At 42.8% G+C, this 16904-nt stretch overlaps 1 protein-coding gene across 4 annotated transcripts in view; it reads left to right on the top strand.

Moving 5' to 3' along the window:
• The first annotated feature begins 972 nt into the window (after window positions 1-972).
• Window positions 973-16904, top strand: part of LOC133953853 (regulator of G-protein signaling 12-like) — a 45225-nt gene continuing 29293 nt past the window's right edge. For all 4 annotated transcript variants that reach the window (XM_062387991.1, XM_062387990.1, XM_062387994.1 and 1 more), the window contains exons 1-5: window positions 973-1071; window positions 3539-4815; window positions 5134-5373; window positions 5688-6680; window positions 10830-10949. In XM_062387991.1, the coding sequence (XP_062243975.1) occupies window positions 3730-4815; window positions 5134-5373; window positions 5688-6680; window positions 10830-10949 (2439 nt within the window). In that variant the 5' untranslated portion in view covers window positions 973-1071; window positions 3539-3729. The remainder of the gene's footprint in view (window positions 1072-3538; window positions 4816-5133; window positions 5374-5687; window positions 6681-10829; window positions 10950-16904) is intronic.

Below are 16904 nucleotides of genomic sequence, written 5' to 3'. Positions count from 1 at the left end.
TTTACCTCTTAACTGACCTTTTCCATGGTGAAGTAGGTCACGGTCACATTTTGTACAGTTTCCTTCTCATCCAGGCTGTAATTCCCTTTTATTGACCAGAGTATGAAAACGTAGTTCTTGGATTTACAGCACCCATTAAGATGGGCTCTTCATGATTAAAAGGGTGTTAACAGGATTACAGCAGCTGCCATATGGTTCATGAAGCACTGAAATCACAATGGTACAGGTACAATGCAACTATGTACAGGAAAAAACTTAAGGCTGAACTTCAGACTTTATCATGTCATCTGTGCGACCTACACTAAATACTTTAAATATCAGGACAAACAGACAATGTTCACATAATATAAAAACAAATGGATGACACCTGAATAGAAAATAAAAGTATGTCCCAAAAATGCTTTAGATCATTTTATAGACCTATAGAAATATACATGTCAAAATCAACTTTTGAAACAGAACAAATCTTCAGATGTGATTTGCTGTAACTGGTCTTCTATAGTTTGAAATAAAACTTGGGATGTGAAAGTTGTGCCACAGCTTGTACATTAAAGATGTGTTGACGTGCAGAACTTACGGATGGAAAATTATCTAATGTCCCAACAATGCTTTAGATTGTTTTAGAGGCCTTATTGCATAATTAAAATAACTGAAACATTAAAGACAAATTAAAGACAGTTTGACCCTCAGAGGTACAGATTTCTTATGGAAGTGAGTTAGTGAACAAAATCTGAGTGTTAAAAAGTGACTGCTTGTACCTTAGTGTGAACAGCCTGGATAAACTTACCTCTCTCACACACACTAGTATAAATGGATCAGTTGAGCTCCCTGGATGAAAACTCTATCAAATGAACTTGTATTATTTCATCAGTTTGAAGTCTCCCCCCTCTGCTGCCCACCCTGAACACCCCTCCCTCCCTCACTCCCTCCCTCCCTCCCTCTTAAGGCTACTTCGCCAGATGGTGCAGCCTTTTCTTTTGTTTACCCATCGTCCCTGTGAGTTTACCGAACCAACCCTAGCTACTCAACTATGGAGCCTGGCCGAGCAGCATCATCGTCCGACGGAATCAAGTAAGTCATTTAGGGGGTTTTTTTATTCTCCGGCTCTGGAGGGATCCGCTTCACCAAACTTATTTATCGACACGTTAAGAACAAACCCTGCATCCACCTTTTCCCTGAGCTGTCCCTTCTTCAAACCCACAGCTTGTTTGAGCAGTTTCCCATCTTCAAGCTGGTTAAACACTGGTTTCCACACGCGCCCTGCTGCTGATAACACTTCGTATGACTCCGTAAATGAAGTTAAGGGGACATTGTTGTGACTGTACGTTTTGACACCTGTGGAACGAGCTACTCTCGCTACTTTTAGCTGTGATTTCTCAGTCGAACTTTCGTCAATTTGTCCGCACAACTGTTGCCGCTGCTGAGTGACAGCTCCGCGCGCCAATGACGGGACGCGAAAGTCTGTGTACAGTGCCGTCGCCTCGGTTACGCGCCGACATTCCGAAGATGTGGGAAGCGGGGGGGCGGGACTAAGATTTCAGCATGGATGGATGCACTTTTTTTTTTTTTTTTTACAACAGCAAGCCCAGGCAAGTAAAAACAAAGTGTTTTAAAAGTTTAACGACCCGACGCGAGGGGAGCATGGCGTTGTTAGTATGGTGAGAAACTCATGGTGTGTTTTTTTATCCCACCCGCAGTCTTTACTCTACCAGCGCTAACTTTACTAGCATGCAGAGCTAACTGAGCTAACGGTAGCTCGACAGCTAACCATAGCTAACAGGTTCCAGTAAAAGTCCGAGGCTCTTTATGGAGAAATAGTCGTTCAACACTTACACGGAGCGCAGGTTGCGTTGAGAATTAGAGATACGCCTGTTCTAACGTAGAAGACGTGAAGTTCCCTGCGAGTCTCAGGTGTTGTCTGCTGTGTGTGTGTGATTTACCTGTCAGGTGAGGACACGCCCCTGCTCAGAACACACACATGTGTGACTGGACAGAGCTGCTGTGACTCCGCCCTGCACAGGTGTGTCTGTCCCATCCCGTCCATGTGCTCTCTGAACCTATCAATACTCAATAATAGTCCAGTACCAATTGTATTGATCACCTCCACAGGCCAGACAGGCTGTTCGATCTACTTCAGGGCTTCATGTATGAGAGAATAAACATTTCACATATTCTTTCGTATTTTGGATACTGGATAGTCTAAATTCATCTGTTCATCTCTGACATGCTTAATGTTATCGTCATTATGGGCAAATGTCACATCCACTGCAGGTCATCAATGGTTTATTAGTCTACCTACTAATTCAGATAATGTCTGTCTCTCTGTATATGTGCAAAGTCCGGTGGTCCATAGAGCTCAACACACTGCAAATTAAGAAAATGCATGCAAAAAGAAAACAATACATGGAAATCAAGATATGAGCTTCATCAATTTGTAAATATAGAAACTTGCTGCAAATATAAAAAAAACACACAAAATGTTTCCAGGGGACCCCAAAGGTGATGAACCTGGCTGAAATTCAGTGCTCTGAGTAGTAGTTCTTGAAGTAGTAGACTTCAATAATTTCACAAAGCGTTGAACTACAGCCAGGGTCGTCACCTTTTTGGATCCCCTGGAAACATTTCAGTTGTCATTATTAGCTATTTGTTCTGCGTTTCTATATTTGCAGTGCATGATAAGGTTATTTTCTTTGTTTGCATGCGTTTTCTTATTTTGCATTGCTCCCGGCCACCGTGTAAAAACAATTCTCTGCTTCTTACTTGGTGTGTTCTTTGTCGTCCAGGGAAGTGCAGTGTTGAAGTTGGTGTGATTTTGACTCACAGTTCAATATTGATAGAACTTGAATGAACTGACCCGCACTCCGTAGCACTTGGGTGTGAAGATTGTGTGGATTGCTGGACAGAACGTAACACCAAACAGTAATGAAGCAAATTTCTGTTTTATTTTATGAAAAACATTGACATCTTCACTTCAGATAAACCAAGTAGTTTGACCACTACGTTTTCTAACCTCACTCTGCACCATAGACTCTTTATGAAAAGCTCTGCACACAACGCCCAGCACACAAACGATAAAACCTGACCTGTTTGAAGACGACTCACTAATAACAACGAATAATTTTGAAGTAGCCTCAGAGCATTAATACAGGCCTGTATTTGAAGGTTTAGAATGGGCACCACACTTGTGGTAAACCGAATGCACTGTGGTAAAGCAAGGACATTTTATGAGGATATATGTAAGATCTTGTTTTGATTCAAGTCTCCCCTTTTTGGAGGTCTGATGTGAGCCGGTTGGCAGGATTTGTTGGCAGGGCTGGAGTATGGTATTCATAGGTGTGTGTTTAGACGCACCTGACTACACACTGATCCTTTAGTCTATACTTCCTATCCTATTTTGTGTGTATGTGTGTGTGTGTGTTTGTGTTTTTTTTTTTAATCTAATTTCTTATACTTATCGAGTCACTGACTGAGAGACAATAAGAGCATGTTTTGGAAGTAAAAGCTGCCACTGACTTGGTTTTGTTCCTTTGTGCTGCAGGTAAACTTGCCCATGAATTGGAGCAGAAAGTGACACCAGGATGGGAGGGCTAGCGAGACCGTGCCAGAACTGAGGCCAAACTCTCACTCCCCTGCTGCATTCAGGACCGCTGCTCCCTGGATATTTCCTTGTGTTTCTGCCTGAGCAGAGCCCGGGAGACGAATGATGACTAACTGAAACTTATTGAAGCGATGGACTCGAGAAATCTCCCTGGCACAATGTTGAGGCCAGCAGACACATCATCCAAGAGGCGCCCGTGTGGTGGAAGTGGGCCAAACTTGCCTCCTCCTCCCCCTACCTCCTTCTCGCACCAGCAGGGCCGTATCCACGCCGTGGAGGTGGCACGAGGGAGGACAGGGTACGGCTTTACTCTTTCTGGTCAAGGCCCATGCATCCTCAGCTGCATCCTGAAAGGGAGCCCTGCAGACTATGTGGGCTTACGTTCTGGAGACCACATCCTCTCTGTTAATGACATTAATGTGTCCAAGGCCTCACATGAAGATGTGGTCAAGCTGATTGGACGCTGCTCTGGTGTTTTGAAACTAGTCATCGCTGAGGGAGAACGTCAAAGGCGCCACCATCACCACCAACGCGCCGCTGGAAATCGTCATCACAGCAGCACTACTCTGGGAGCATCTCACCTGGACTCATGCTCGAGCGATGATGAGTTGGATGGCTTCTATGACAACAGTGTTAACAATAACAATAACAGCAGGTCAGGCTGTGGCGCTCGTGGGGGGTTGTACAAACCGAAAATGGATTCTAAGCAGCTGGGCATCAACAGGGCAGAGAAGGTGGTGGCCGAGCTGCAGTCCGGAGGAATCTTTAACATGATCTTTGAGAACTCCAGCCAGTCGTCCAGTAGTTCGGACAAGGAGAGGCCGGGGGTTAGTTCATCATCAAAGCCTCGTCCTCTGTCTGACCCAGAGTTCCCACAGTATCGAAGCTCCTCCTGTACCCAGAGCAATCCCAACCTGCTCTCTGAGGAGGAGATGGCTCAAGTTCTGAATGACGATTCAGTCTTCCTGGACTCAGACTTCCGTCACATCCACATCGACCCGCATGAAGAGCAAGACGTAGATGTAGGAGATGAGGGCGGCTTGGGCCTCGAGCCTGGTGAAGGCATCCTCAACGTGGGCATGATCGTTGGCTACCTAGGCTCCATTGAGCTGGCCTCCTCTGGGACGAGTTTAGAGAATGACAGCCTGCAGGCCATCAGGGCCAGCATGAGGCGTCTCAGAGCCGAGCAAAAGATTCATTCATTGGTCCTAATGAAGGTGAATCTAAATCTTTTATTACCCATCTGAGGAAAATAGCTTGTCAGCTGTATTTTGTATCTAGTTTCAAAAACAATAGCCTAATTGAAAAACCTAACCTTGTAAGACTTTAAATGATATATTGAAAGGCCTTGAATGAGTCAAATGTCTGCAGATCTATTAGCCTTAAACATAGAGCTGTTAGAAAAGCAACTAGTACATTTACTTTGAACTATTTCAGCAGATTAAACAGTGTCTATAATGATGTCAGGAATCTGTTATTGCCTCATTATTTCCCTTGGCACCAGGTACTAACATGCATTACTTATATCCGGCCAGGTGATGCATGACAGTGTGCGTCTATGCAGTGACAGGGGTCTGGTCCTGGCCACCTATCCTGCAGAGAAACTAGCCTTCAGCGCCTGCTGTCCCGACGATCGGCGATTCTTTGGACTGGTCACGATGCAGGCCACCGACGACCACGACTATCATCGCTTTAGCAACGGACAAGATGAAGATGGCGGTTTGAGGACTTCCTGTCACGTGTTCATCGTGGACCCAGACCTCTGTCACCACCAGGTAACGAGAAAGACACAAGTCCAGGCTGCTCTTAGAGATGCAATAAAAACAAAATCACAGACCAAAAAGATACACAAAAGATGACGGCTGTGCCAACAGTGTGTGTGATGGAGAAAAGGCTGCACATAAATGCACTGTATGAATGTGTGTGAATGGAAAAACTGAACATTGATGTGATTTGAGTGGCCTTTACTAAAAGAATACAGAACATCTACCGAATATATTCTTATGCATTTCTGTCACAGAGAAAAAGTTAATATATGCCAGCATACATCCAGCCATACACACTCTTATGGTGACTGTTGTTTCCTCAGGTCCATTTAGGTGTAGCCAGGAGGTTTGGCTTTGAATGTACCCCCGACCCGGACACAGGAGGCTGCCTGGAATTCCCGCCCAGCTCTCAGCCTCTCCTCCAGTTTGTCTCTGTCCTCTACCGAGACATGGGCGACAACATTGAGGGGGTTCGGGCCCGGGCCTTCCACGATCCAGACAACGACGCCCAACAGAACCACAGCACCAGCAGCAACAGTGATAGTGGGATTGGCAACTTTTTACCAGAGGAGAAGAGCAACCGAGTGCTTTTAGTGGACCTCGGAGGTCCTCCTAATCACAACCACATCTCCGGGCCACGACACTGGGACAGCCCTACTTCCTCCCAGCAGGCCTGGAGCCCCACCCTAGGAGCCGCCGCCTCTCTCCCACCTCCTCCTCCTCCTCCTCCGCCAGCTCTGAGAAATGGCCACTACCGCCACGATCCACACCTGGCTGACCTCCCTCACCCTCTACCCTTGGCTCACCCTGATGTCTCCAGCAGGCACTCCCGAGGGGTCCACCCTCACCACTACCAACTGGCGAAGCGGGGAGGAGCTGTGGGAGGAGGAGAAAAGAGAGGGGCTGGAGGAGCAGTAGGGGTGGAGCCACAGCGGTGGCTCCCAGTCCATGTGCTTAGAGACTGGCGCCAGCAGCACCACAACAGCCACCTCCAGGGCCTGAGCAGCGACCAGGAGTCTTATGCTGAATCCACTGACGGGTGGTCATCGGCCAACTGCAGCACCTTGCCTCCACCCATGAATAAGATCCCTGCAGACCGCTACCGGGCTCCGCTAGCTCCGGGAGACCACCTGCCACCACCTGGAGGGAACCATTCTCCTCCTCCGGCACATCCCAACTCCCACACCCAACGGCTGGCCGCTCAGAAAGATGAGTGGGCCAAGAAGCTGTTTGGCGCTGGAGACAGGGAGCGGCCTCGAGCAGAGAGAAGTGAAAGAGAGAAGAAACGGAGGAATGCAAAGGAGGGAGAGAAGAAGGTAAGATTAGCACAAATTCATAAACATTTGTTTTTTAAGACTCTAGATTCAATGCTTACCACGTTCACTTGTACTTGCTATATAGCCAGGGTTTCCATAATAGGGCATTCATTGAAGTGTTTCCCTGTGCCAGTTGTGGATTGTGGGGCTTTTGGAAGACTCGTGTTAAATCTGACCATGAGCTGAGAAGCCCGGGCGGCAGGTAGAATCCTCATCACACCCCTCTGCTGTGGAAATTTCCCCTGACTAGTGTATGCCCAAGGCTACAGTTTATTGAGGCTATAAATCCATCTGTATTTATCCCTCTGTTAGCCATCGCATTTTCACCCTCTCTGTCAAGGCACGAAAACTTGAATTCTCTCACTTAGATGGGAAACTTTTCAGTGGTGTTTAAAGTTGTAATAAACAACATCCACCTCAGCAAACGTCCCTGTGCTGTATTGAATAATGTGAATGCCGCAGTTGGCTCTCTACCCAGACTTAGTACAAGTGAATTGATAAGTTATTTATTCCCACTGCTCCGGTATCATCAGGTCATGTATTATGCACCAACCAGCCATCTGCCTTCACCTGAAAACCACCTGTTTCCCACCGTAATTAGTCAGTGGTAGGAGCAGGGGATGCGTATGATAAAGTGCTGCACATACATGCACTGTGTGAATTTGTATGTGAAACACTGGCACAACTGTACTGGCAAGCTCTTTGAGTGGTCAACAAGACTAGAAAAGTGCTATAAACCCAGACTGTTTTAAATACTGACCTTTTTTATTTCACACAATATATATAAAAATAAAGTATGTGTGGGATGTGGTAGAAGCCAGTGACATCTTTTAAAAACCATAATCAAATATAACAAGAGAAATTCAGAACACACTGAATCTTCAATCCAGGTTATATATTAGTATAAAAGAGAAAGTTCTATGAATCTTAGTATAACAGAAAAAACACATTTCAGAAACATTTACGTGTCTCCATTATACGTTATATACTAAACATTAAATACCCTAAAACCCATCAGCTGAATTGCTTGTAAAAATGGTCAATCATTACAATTAGCCAGTAAAGATCTGCCTCGTCTCAGTCTGCATTTAATACAAATAAGTTTCTTGTTTGTCCCTGACACTTAAGGAGGTTGTTGCTTCCCCCAGTAAATCTTGTGGAGGACAGGGTCCGAGGGGAAACCGCAGGGGGAAATCAGAGCAATTGTTTACAAGGTCAGGGTCAGTAGACAGGAGGTTGGACGTCAACCTCTCTGAACAATGTTCTCAGAAAGCTGTCCCAGGAAGCCACGATTACTTGTAGCAGAGATGTTAGTTTTTCCTTACATGTACTTTATGCTTAAGAATTACATTGATATTATCTCTGAGTTGCTTCCTACAGTATATGTAGCAAAAACATAAGTTGTTTTCCTATATTACCTGCTTTTGTCTGCCACATGGTGGCACTGTTTTATCATCTAAACCATAAACCTCCCTGCGAGCCTCATGCACCTCCATTGTCAATTGGGAATAAAAGATATACTATCAGTATACGTTGTATAGTACCAGACATGAATCTGTAAAAATGAAGTAGATGTGGCTTTAGTTTACTCGTGTGCTGGGAATTATAAGGAAATGTCATATTGGAAAAAAAACACTTAAATGTATAATTGATAGAGAAAGCAATTGAATTTTATGAATATGACACATTGTTCATCCTAAATTTCAAGTTCATTTAAAGATATTTCATCAGTTTTTTGCAGTTTTCAATGAGGCCTCGTTGTACTGCTGCAGTGTCTGTTTTTATAAGAAATAAGTGGGATATTTGTCTGTGTTTGTGCTTCGCTCTTATGTTGACAGCTGTTTCAGTTGTAAACAGGAAAGATGCCTTGTTTCTTTGACATCTACCCCGTATGTGTGTGTGATTGGAGTTTGAGTTTTCCACTAAAATGTTCTTTCTTTTAGATGTTTCTGTTAAAGCGCTGTGGTGCAGCCACACCCAAAACAAGCACAACATCAACATGTTATCATTTCCTTTTTATAGTTAGAATCTTTACTCTCTGAGAAACAATTTAGTTTGCCTTAAGCGTAAGTGCTATAATAATTAAGATGTTAAACTGAGCAGGTTAAATGTGGGTCACTTGTGAATGTTTGTGTCTCCATATGTAATCTCTCCTGACTGATACACACGCACTTAGACGAAGGGGTGACTTTGTTTCCAGGCAACACTACTGGTCATCTCCTGATGAAATGCCAACAAGACCTGTTCCTAATCAGCCAGTTGGATTCAACATGCGCCACAATTGGCCTCTGGATCCTGACTGTCAACATCGATTAATTACTCATTAGTTAACGGCTCCTTTGGCGTATGCTCTCTGCTTGAGTTTAAGGAGATTAGCCAAATGCCATTTGTGAGCGGATAGAAAGAAGAGGAGAGTATTTGTCTAGTTCTCTAGAAACAGAAGAACAACAGTTGTTAAAAAGCTATTTGTAAACTTGGGAAGGCTACACACGCCTCTCCTCTTTGGTTTAGTGCACCACTCACTGTGGTTACATCATTGTCAGATGGTCTTCGGACAATAAATCCTGATGAACCAATGACTAATTTTCTAGTGCCCATTTTACTCAACAGTTTTATGGCATCATGTAGCAGCTGGTCAGTTTAAACTTCATTCCAGTGTCACAGCATTAGTCTGTACTTGCACATTCTTTTTGTGTGTATTTTTTTTATCAGTGTGAGTACCCTGAGCAAACACAATAATGACACTACCTTAGCGATAATTAAATCTTATGTTCCTTGCTCTGTAGGTGTTGTTATCATGACCATCCCCTGGTTGTGTGTCAGTGTGGGTTTCTCTGCTATGCATGGTTGTGGGTTGACTGAAGTACAATATGTTGCTGCAGGCACAAAACACAGGACTATACATGCCTGTGTCCACCATGTGGAATTTAACATTTAAGTGGAAAGGAAAAATGCGTCTTAAACAGGCACGAATGTGTAGCAGCAGGGCTTCAGGCAAAGTGGCATACATCCCCGCATATAGGCTCTGATATAGGATTCGTATGTGCTATGTGTGTCTTTTTGTGACCTTTTAACACTTAGACATTGCATTTTCAACAACACCTTTTCCATCACACTCTCACACACACACACACAGGGTGCATGAAATAGTGTCATGCTGTTTATGAACGTGTTATTGATAAAAACGTGTTTCAACTGGAACACGGTTTGGATGCTACTAACAAACAGATTCTCAAGACAGGTTTTGATGGAAAGCCTGTTTAGCTCAGTGCATTAAAACCATCAGTGAACTACACTGTTATTAACAGATTAAGTAAGACTTTTTAGCTGCTGGTTGCCATGGTTGTGACCCAGCACAGCAGCAGCACAAAGACTGTCACGACTCCATGTGCTAAAATTAAAAATTACATTGATCATTTGATTTTACAGCAGAAATAGTGACAGAAAAGCAGAAGAATAAGATAAATGCTCTTTGCCCCTGCCAAGGAGGAAGCTTTGTTGTACCTCCTGTATGTCGGTCTGTTTGTGGATTACACAATAACTTATTTCCATCAAACTTGGTGGCTGGATTGGACATGGGCCAACCCATAAAACATTCTGTCACTTCAAAGGCAGTATTTCATGGATCTTGAAAAGAAGAAGACATATTTAATAAAACTGATAACTAATAGTGTGTGCAATTTGGTGGAGCTAGATGGAATTTAAGGAGGTATATGCTCTTCTGGGGTCCATTGTAGTTGCAGGCTCTAATTCACATATATTCACGTGTATGTTTTATTATCATGGTGTGCACTGAATAGTGTCAGTAAAGAGTGATAGAAATACGTTAGAGCAGAGAGAGAGTTAGAAGTCTAATGATCATGGTTTGCTATTCATTCAGAGTCATTCACTTCTACATTATCACATAGGGGAGGTTCCAAGTCAACCTCTCATTTCCGCTGACTTTACGATGAGGTACCTTATTGGGAGCTCAGCAGTAGCTGCTGACGAAGGCGAGACACTCACTTTCCCCTCGAGCGTTCTCACCTGCTGGAGTTTTTTTTTTTTTTTTTTTTATCATCACCACCTTGCTTGTCTGATGAGTGGCTACTGCCCTTGTTATACTTCATTCTGAATGCTATTTGAACATGTGTGTCTTTGTCCCCTCAGGGCAGTCGGTTCCGTGGTCTCACAATGGGCTTCCCTCCTCTCCCACAGCGCTCGTCAGCCCGACGCTCCTTCAGACGCTCCAAACGCCACAGCATGGCCCGCTCCCTGGACGACTTGGAGGTAAGAGGGTACACACACTAACACAAACAGACTAACACACACACTAACACACACACACTAACACACAAACACAGAGCATTGTATGTTAACGCAGTGCTCAATGTCACTCTTACCACTGCATTGTTGTCACATTTGAACCACCCGTGCACCATCTCTAATAATAGCAGCTCATGAGCATCATACATCCTCACATGATAGGTCAAGCCCTCTTCTCACATCGCCATGGCAACTTGCACACATACTCATGGACAATGGTTTCTTATAGAAAGAGCCCTGAGACATGTCAGGCATATAGATTTGGGTTAAGATGTCTTTTTCATTAGATAGCAGACGATTACTGAGGTTACCGTTTGTTCCTTGCAGCCACACATTTAGTGGAAAAGCATTTCTTCGGACTGGGTGCTCTACGGCTATACCGTTACAGGAATTATGCTTTTGTTCTCCCTTTAGCTGTAAGAATTGACCTGATATCCAGTCATTTGAGAGCCATGAGTTTCCCCTAACAATATGCCCATTTAGTTCTTCTTACAACATTTTATAATTAGAAAGTCTGCAGTAGCTGCTGTATTACTCCCGACAACAAATGATACAATAGACCGCTATCATGATTATCACAGTAAATCCTTGCACAAGGTTATACGAATCATAACAACGATGGGATTAAAATCTATGGTGTTTCATTTCCAGAATCTATATACATTTTATCCATAGTATGTTGTATGTGTGTGTGTTTGTGTGTGAGAGACAAGAAACAGAGTCCTGCTGTCTGTGATCACGGCTCATAACAGTAGTTTTGGTCCAAAGATAGAGATCAGAAGAAAGCTAAACGTTTCCGCCATTTAGTGGCTATACTGAGGCAGCCTGGGAGCAGATAAGGAGATCCCACACTGTCGCTTCAGTAGTGAGACTTGTTTTGGTTAATATACTGTACATATTTGGAATTTTTTTCTTTATTGGATGGCTCAGTAGACAGTGACAGGGAGAGCCTGGGAGAGACAAGGCTCTCCCTGTCACTAAGAAAAACGTTAGATGGGTTAGATGGGTTTAAAACAAGTTGATTTTAAGTACAATTAAAGCGTGTAAAGTAAAGTTTAAAGTTATAAACCATATAAAGGGGAGATGCTATTTCTAAATCATGTATTGCCAGAGACTCTGCCCACAAATTTCTAGTGTTGTTTAGCTTCACCTCAAACTATAATTAATTTGTGATTTGACACAGTGTTAATTTCCATGTTGCACTGAGCTTATGCCGACAGAATACATCACAAAACTAGAAAGGCTCTCAGTAGAGTGTTGGACCCAGTCTGCTTAAATCAATCAAGCTGCACCAATATGTACAAAATCTTTGATATCAGTTCCCTGAATAGATTTTTTTCATGAAAATACATGGTAAAGAAAGTGATATCCTCCTGTTTGGCCTGTATCTGTGCCAAAGTTTAAAGGTTTAGTTTTTTGGCCCAAGTCCCATCCTTCCACCTAATTTCAGGAAAATCGATTCAGTAGGTTTTGCGTTTTTCCTGATAACAGAAAAGCGATGTTTCGTTCAATCATTATTATTAATCACATTCATTTCTTTTTAGTCATTAGGTGGTAATGACAGGAGCACCAGTGCTTTATAAAGGGGTAGATGTATCTCCCTCCCACTGCCAGACCATCCCATGGTCTCTCTCGCCTTTTCTCCTCACAACCCCTCCACCCTCACTCCCCTCTATTCTACCTTTTTCTTCCGGTCGTTAGGCCTTTTTCTCTTGCTTCACATTCGGCAATGTCGATTAACAGAGAGGGCTTTGTGTTGTGAGAGGGGGAAGGACGGAAAGATTGGTGTTTGTGTGTGCGCTTGTGTGTGTGCATGCGTGCGCATGTATTAATGTGTGTGTGTGTGTGTGGTGAGGTGGTGGGGGGCAAAGTGTTAGCCTGCACTTCTAATGAGCTCTGATGAGCAATAAGCTGACATTGTCCTTGTTAGTGAGGCCACAACACAAAAGTGTTACAGACACACACAGTGGACAGACACACACACTGTATATATGAAGAGCTGGGCGTGCACATACACAAGCAAGTTGCAACCCACTCCAAGTCAGCAACACAAAAACACACTGATGCATATAAAACTTACATCTACACACATAGTCATCCTTATGTTGTTGCTCTGTTATTTTCATAAAGCGATTGAAGTGTGTATGTGTGTGTGTGTGTGTGTGTATGTACATGTGTCTGCAAGATCTTGAGGCTTCCTTCTTATCTCGTGATGGTTCTCATTATAGAGCCTACATGGACACACAGCACATAACACATATGAGACACATAGCGACACTCACAACAAACAAACAGACAAAGTCTTATGACAGCTAGAGGGAAGAAATCAGGCTGTCCACATCAGCTCTCCTGCAACTGTGTGTGTCTTGATTACAGTGGCCTCATGAACTTCTTTGCACTTATACAAACAGGCCAAGAGAAACTTTCAAAAGATTACATTTGTAACTTTGATGAAGCCGAATCCGATACAAGTGAAGTAACTGGCGAACAAAACTCAGACGTTATAAAACAACCGACAAAACATAGCATGCCTCCATACTGCTCGTGTGGTGTCATCCTCGTGTCCGTAAGCCCTGACATTCATATTCAACTTGACACGGCATCATTTACTCTGTGATTTTTGCCTTAATTTCCTCTGATATCTTCCTACGAGTTGCGTTCACTGACCCTCTAACACACTCGAGTGGCTATACCTACTAGCTTAGCCACTTTCAGTGGACTTTTAAATTATCTGAATTTACATAATATACATTCTATGGTGCAGTGAGAACACTTTTAGTTCATCCTACATGGTTTCTAGTCAATTTTGTCATACAATGAGAGTGAATTGGTTTTATTACTGTTGACTTATTTAGCTATTTCAACAAAATAACTGGTGTGCTTTTACTTTGAAGACAAATTACCGGGCAGCTCCCATGACTCCTGGGAATGCCTGTTTCTCAGTCCGTTATGCAGAATTATCTAAATGATCTGACGCCAACTTTTGACTCGCGGTTTTACCCAGTTATAGTTTATCAGAGCACATAGAAGAAGACATGTTCAGCCTGGCCCTCAGACTGACTGTTAAGGCATGCTGCTCCCCCCTTCCACTCACCAACACACTGACAGCTACAGAGCACTGGTGTTATTTTATTTCCATTTTGTTAATATTGAGCATATACCATGTCCAAACCGCTCCAAACTCGGCATTGCACTTCTCTTAACATATACCAACTGTGAAGTCTACAATATGAAAAGTTTGCGAGATAAATATTTCACATAGTAGGTACATTAAAAACAGCAGAAGCACTTAACCTTTACTAGTCCTTGAACTTGAAGTATTACTTGGTTTACACATCTAAAAATTGAAAACTGTTTCTCCATGGGGAAGAAGTGGGAAGTCTCAACTGATCTCACATGCAAACACGCACCATGACCTCAAAAGTCAAAAGCAGTCTTTTTAGTGGTGAAACAATTTCAGGGTTTTGAAGATGCACCCCTCATCAACCTCCCAGCAAACCCGGGAGGTTGATGTGGGGTGCATGTTCCAATGTCTCAATTAGCCCAGGATATGCTTTGCCCATTGTTACCTCTCTTATTATTATATAAAGTCAAAACATATTAATATTTTTACAGTAAAATGCAGTGGTTTGACCAAAAAAAATAAAAAAAATTGTGATAAATGGTGTTTCATGTGCCGTGCGTTCACGCTCTGCATGTCCTTTGGCCAAACAGATTGAGACCTGCTGAGATCCCTATGATGTTTGATTATATTAAAGAATTATCTCTCCAAATGACACTGTAAGTGGACTTAGTGGAGCTGTTCATGGCTCCCTGGGTGTCTCCCCCGGACTTGGAGGCGCTGTGGCCAGGCTGCGTGCCTTCTCCCTTGGGCTGTGGATATGTGCGTCAGTAGTCAGGGACTGTTTATGTATAATTTTCACAAGTCATATCATCATTGCGATATTCAACAACGTTATCGCTTGTTTTCCTAATATCGTGCAGCCCTTCTTACAATAGTACCATCCATATATGTAGCTAATGTTCATTGCAAACATTTCAGCTCTTCTCTACCAACATCGACCATTATCAGACCTTTTCCCAACATGATTACAATTTAAGAGATGGCAGATAAAATGCACATGTCCAGTTGTGTGCAGCAATGCATCCTGAACAGATAGTGGGGATGTATGAATATTAGGGCTGTCAGAGTTAACGCGTTAATCTATGAGATTATTATGCTCGCGATTAATGCGATAAAATATTTTAACGCAGTTAACGCAACTTTGTTTACTTCCGGTGTGCGGAAGAAAATTCAGCTCCTCGAGCAAGCTGTAAGCGTCACCCTTACTGGTGACCACTGGACATCAGTCAGCAATGACAATTACCTGGGTGTCACAGCTAATTTTTATTGACAATGGTATGGAAATTTTGATAATTTGCATCGAATCAAAAAAAACAGAGACCTGACATACAGCGGAGAACTGTGCAGAGGAATTCCTTGACGCACTTCAACACACAGCCAGAATGATTGCTCTTGAACATATTTATAACACCACACTTGAGCACAAACAAATGATCTTAAATCACACACAAAGTCACTCGCTTTTCAGCCGAGTGATTTTCTCTCAGGTGTCTAGTGTCTGAGGCGCTGCCTTTGAAAGTGTGAGGACCAATCAGCTAACAGCTCTCACCTGTGCTGTTTGATCCTCTGTGGTGCAGGTGAGGGTTCTCTCCCAGCCCCTTCACCTCATCATGCTCATAATTCTGAATTACATTTTATTTTCTATTCAAAATTGAATGTGTCTAGGCAGAATATTAAAATTGTCAGGATGTTTGAAATATTCCGATTGCACAGTGAAATAAGATTTCTAGGATTCGGTTCTATTAAACTGCACATTACTTAAAATCACCCTGATTTAAATGCATGAGTGGTAATAATCATATAATATATAGAACACAATCACAGGTTCCTGAATATGAGAACTTATTCTTCTCTAAAACTTTCTCTTGTGTAAAAATAGTTTTAATGCCTGTAGCATTATTTTTCATGATCTGCATACTTGAGTACTACCACTCCAGATGTTTGTCTATCGGCAAAACTTTTCAAAGTTGACATAACTTTGTGGCATTTCAAATTTAGTTCTGATATCTGAGAACGTCTGGGACTGAATCCGGCTTGAAAGCCAAAACTTCACAATAAGTTCACAGGCCAACTTCGGCTGAAAAGTCCAACCGAAGCCCCGGAAACTGTAATACATGAAACATGAAACGTTAAAAAAAGAAATCCCCTGGGGTTAAAGTGGGTCACAGGGATACGCAATACAGTCGCAACTGTCAAGACCTATTGGTTTACTAGTGAACTACTTAATGGGGGCAACAAGTACAAATACTTTCAGCCTTACTTTATAGATCCCTGAGGGGAAAATTCTCTTTTGAGGCATATTTAGTTTAAATAGAACGTCTCCAAACATTGTTACAAAGTGCTGTCTAACTATGAAACACGCAAGTTATAGGAGAGCTAATTCCATTTATAAGGTGCAGAACACCTGAAACCATTAAGTTCTGCCAACATCACTGCAAGCATATAGGATATCTAGGGTGATATAGTCACTGGATGGTATTCTACTGTATTATCTCTTGTTTTAAATGAGAGAAGTGTTTTTAAGTCCAATTCTAAGATAAGGATAAAAACAGAATCCTAGAATTCCCATAAATTCTCACAAGACCATCCCTATCTTTTTAATACCTGCATAGTTTACTTCTCATATCCAAGATAACCCTGATAACCTAATCTTTTTTCTCCTGGAGCTTTAACCATGATGAGTATAATGATCTTTATATGTAAAACTGGTGGAGCAAATATCTTCTCTTTTATATCTCTGTCAGTCAGACATGCTGTTCACACACAACTCACACCAATGTGGAAAACCATTGTAA

This window comes from Platichthys flesus, chromosome 5 (assembly GCF_949316205.1).
Source record: "Platichthys flesus chromosome 5, fPlaFle2.1, whole genome shotgun sequence".
NCBI classification, from domain to species: domain Eukaryota; kingdom Metazoa; phylum Chordata; class Actinopteri; order Pleuronectiformes; family Pleuronectidae; genus Platichthys; species Platichthys flesus.
This window is presented reverse-complemented; position numbering and strand designations above follow the sequence as displayed.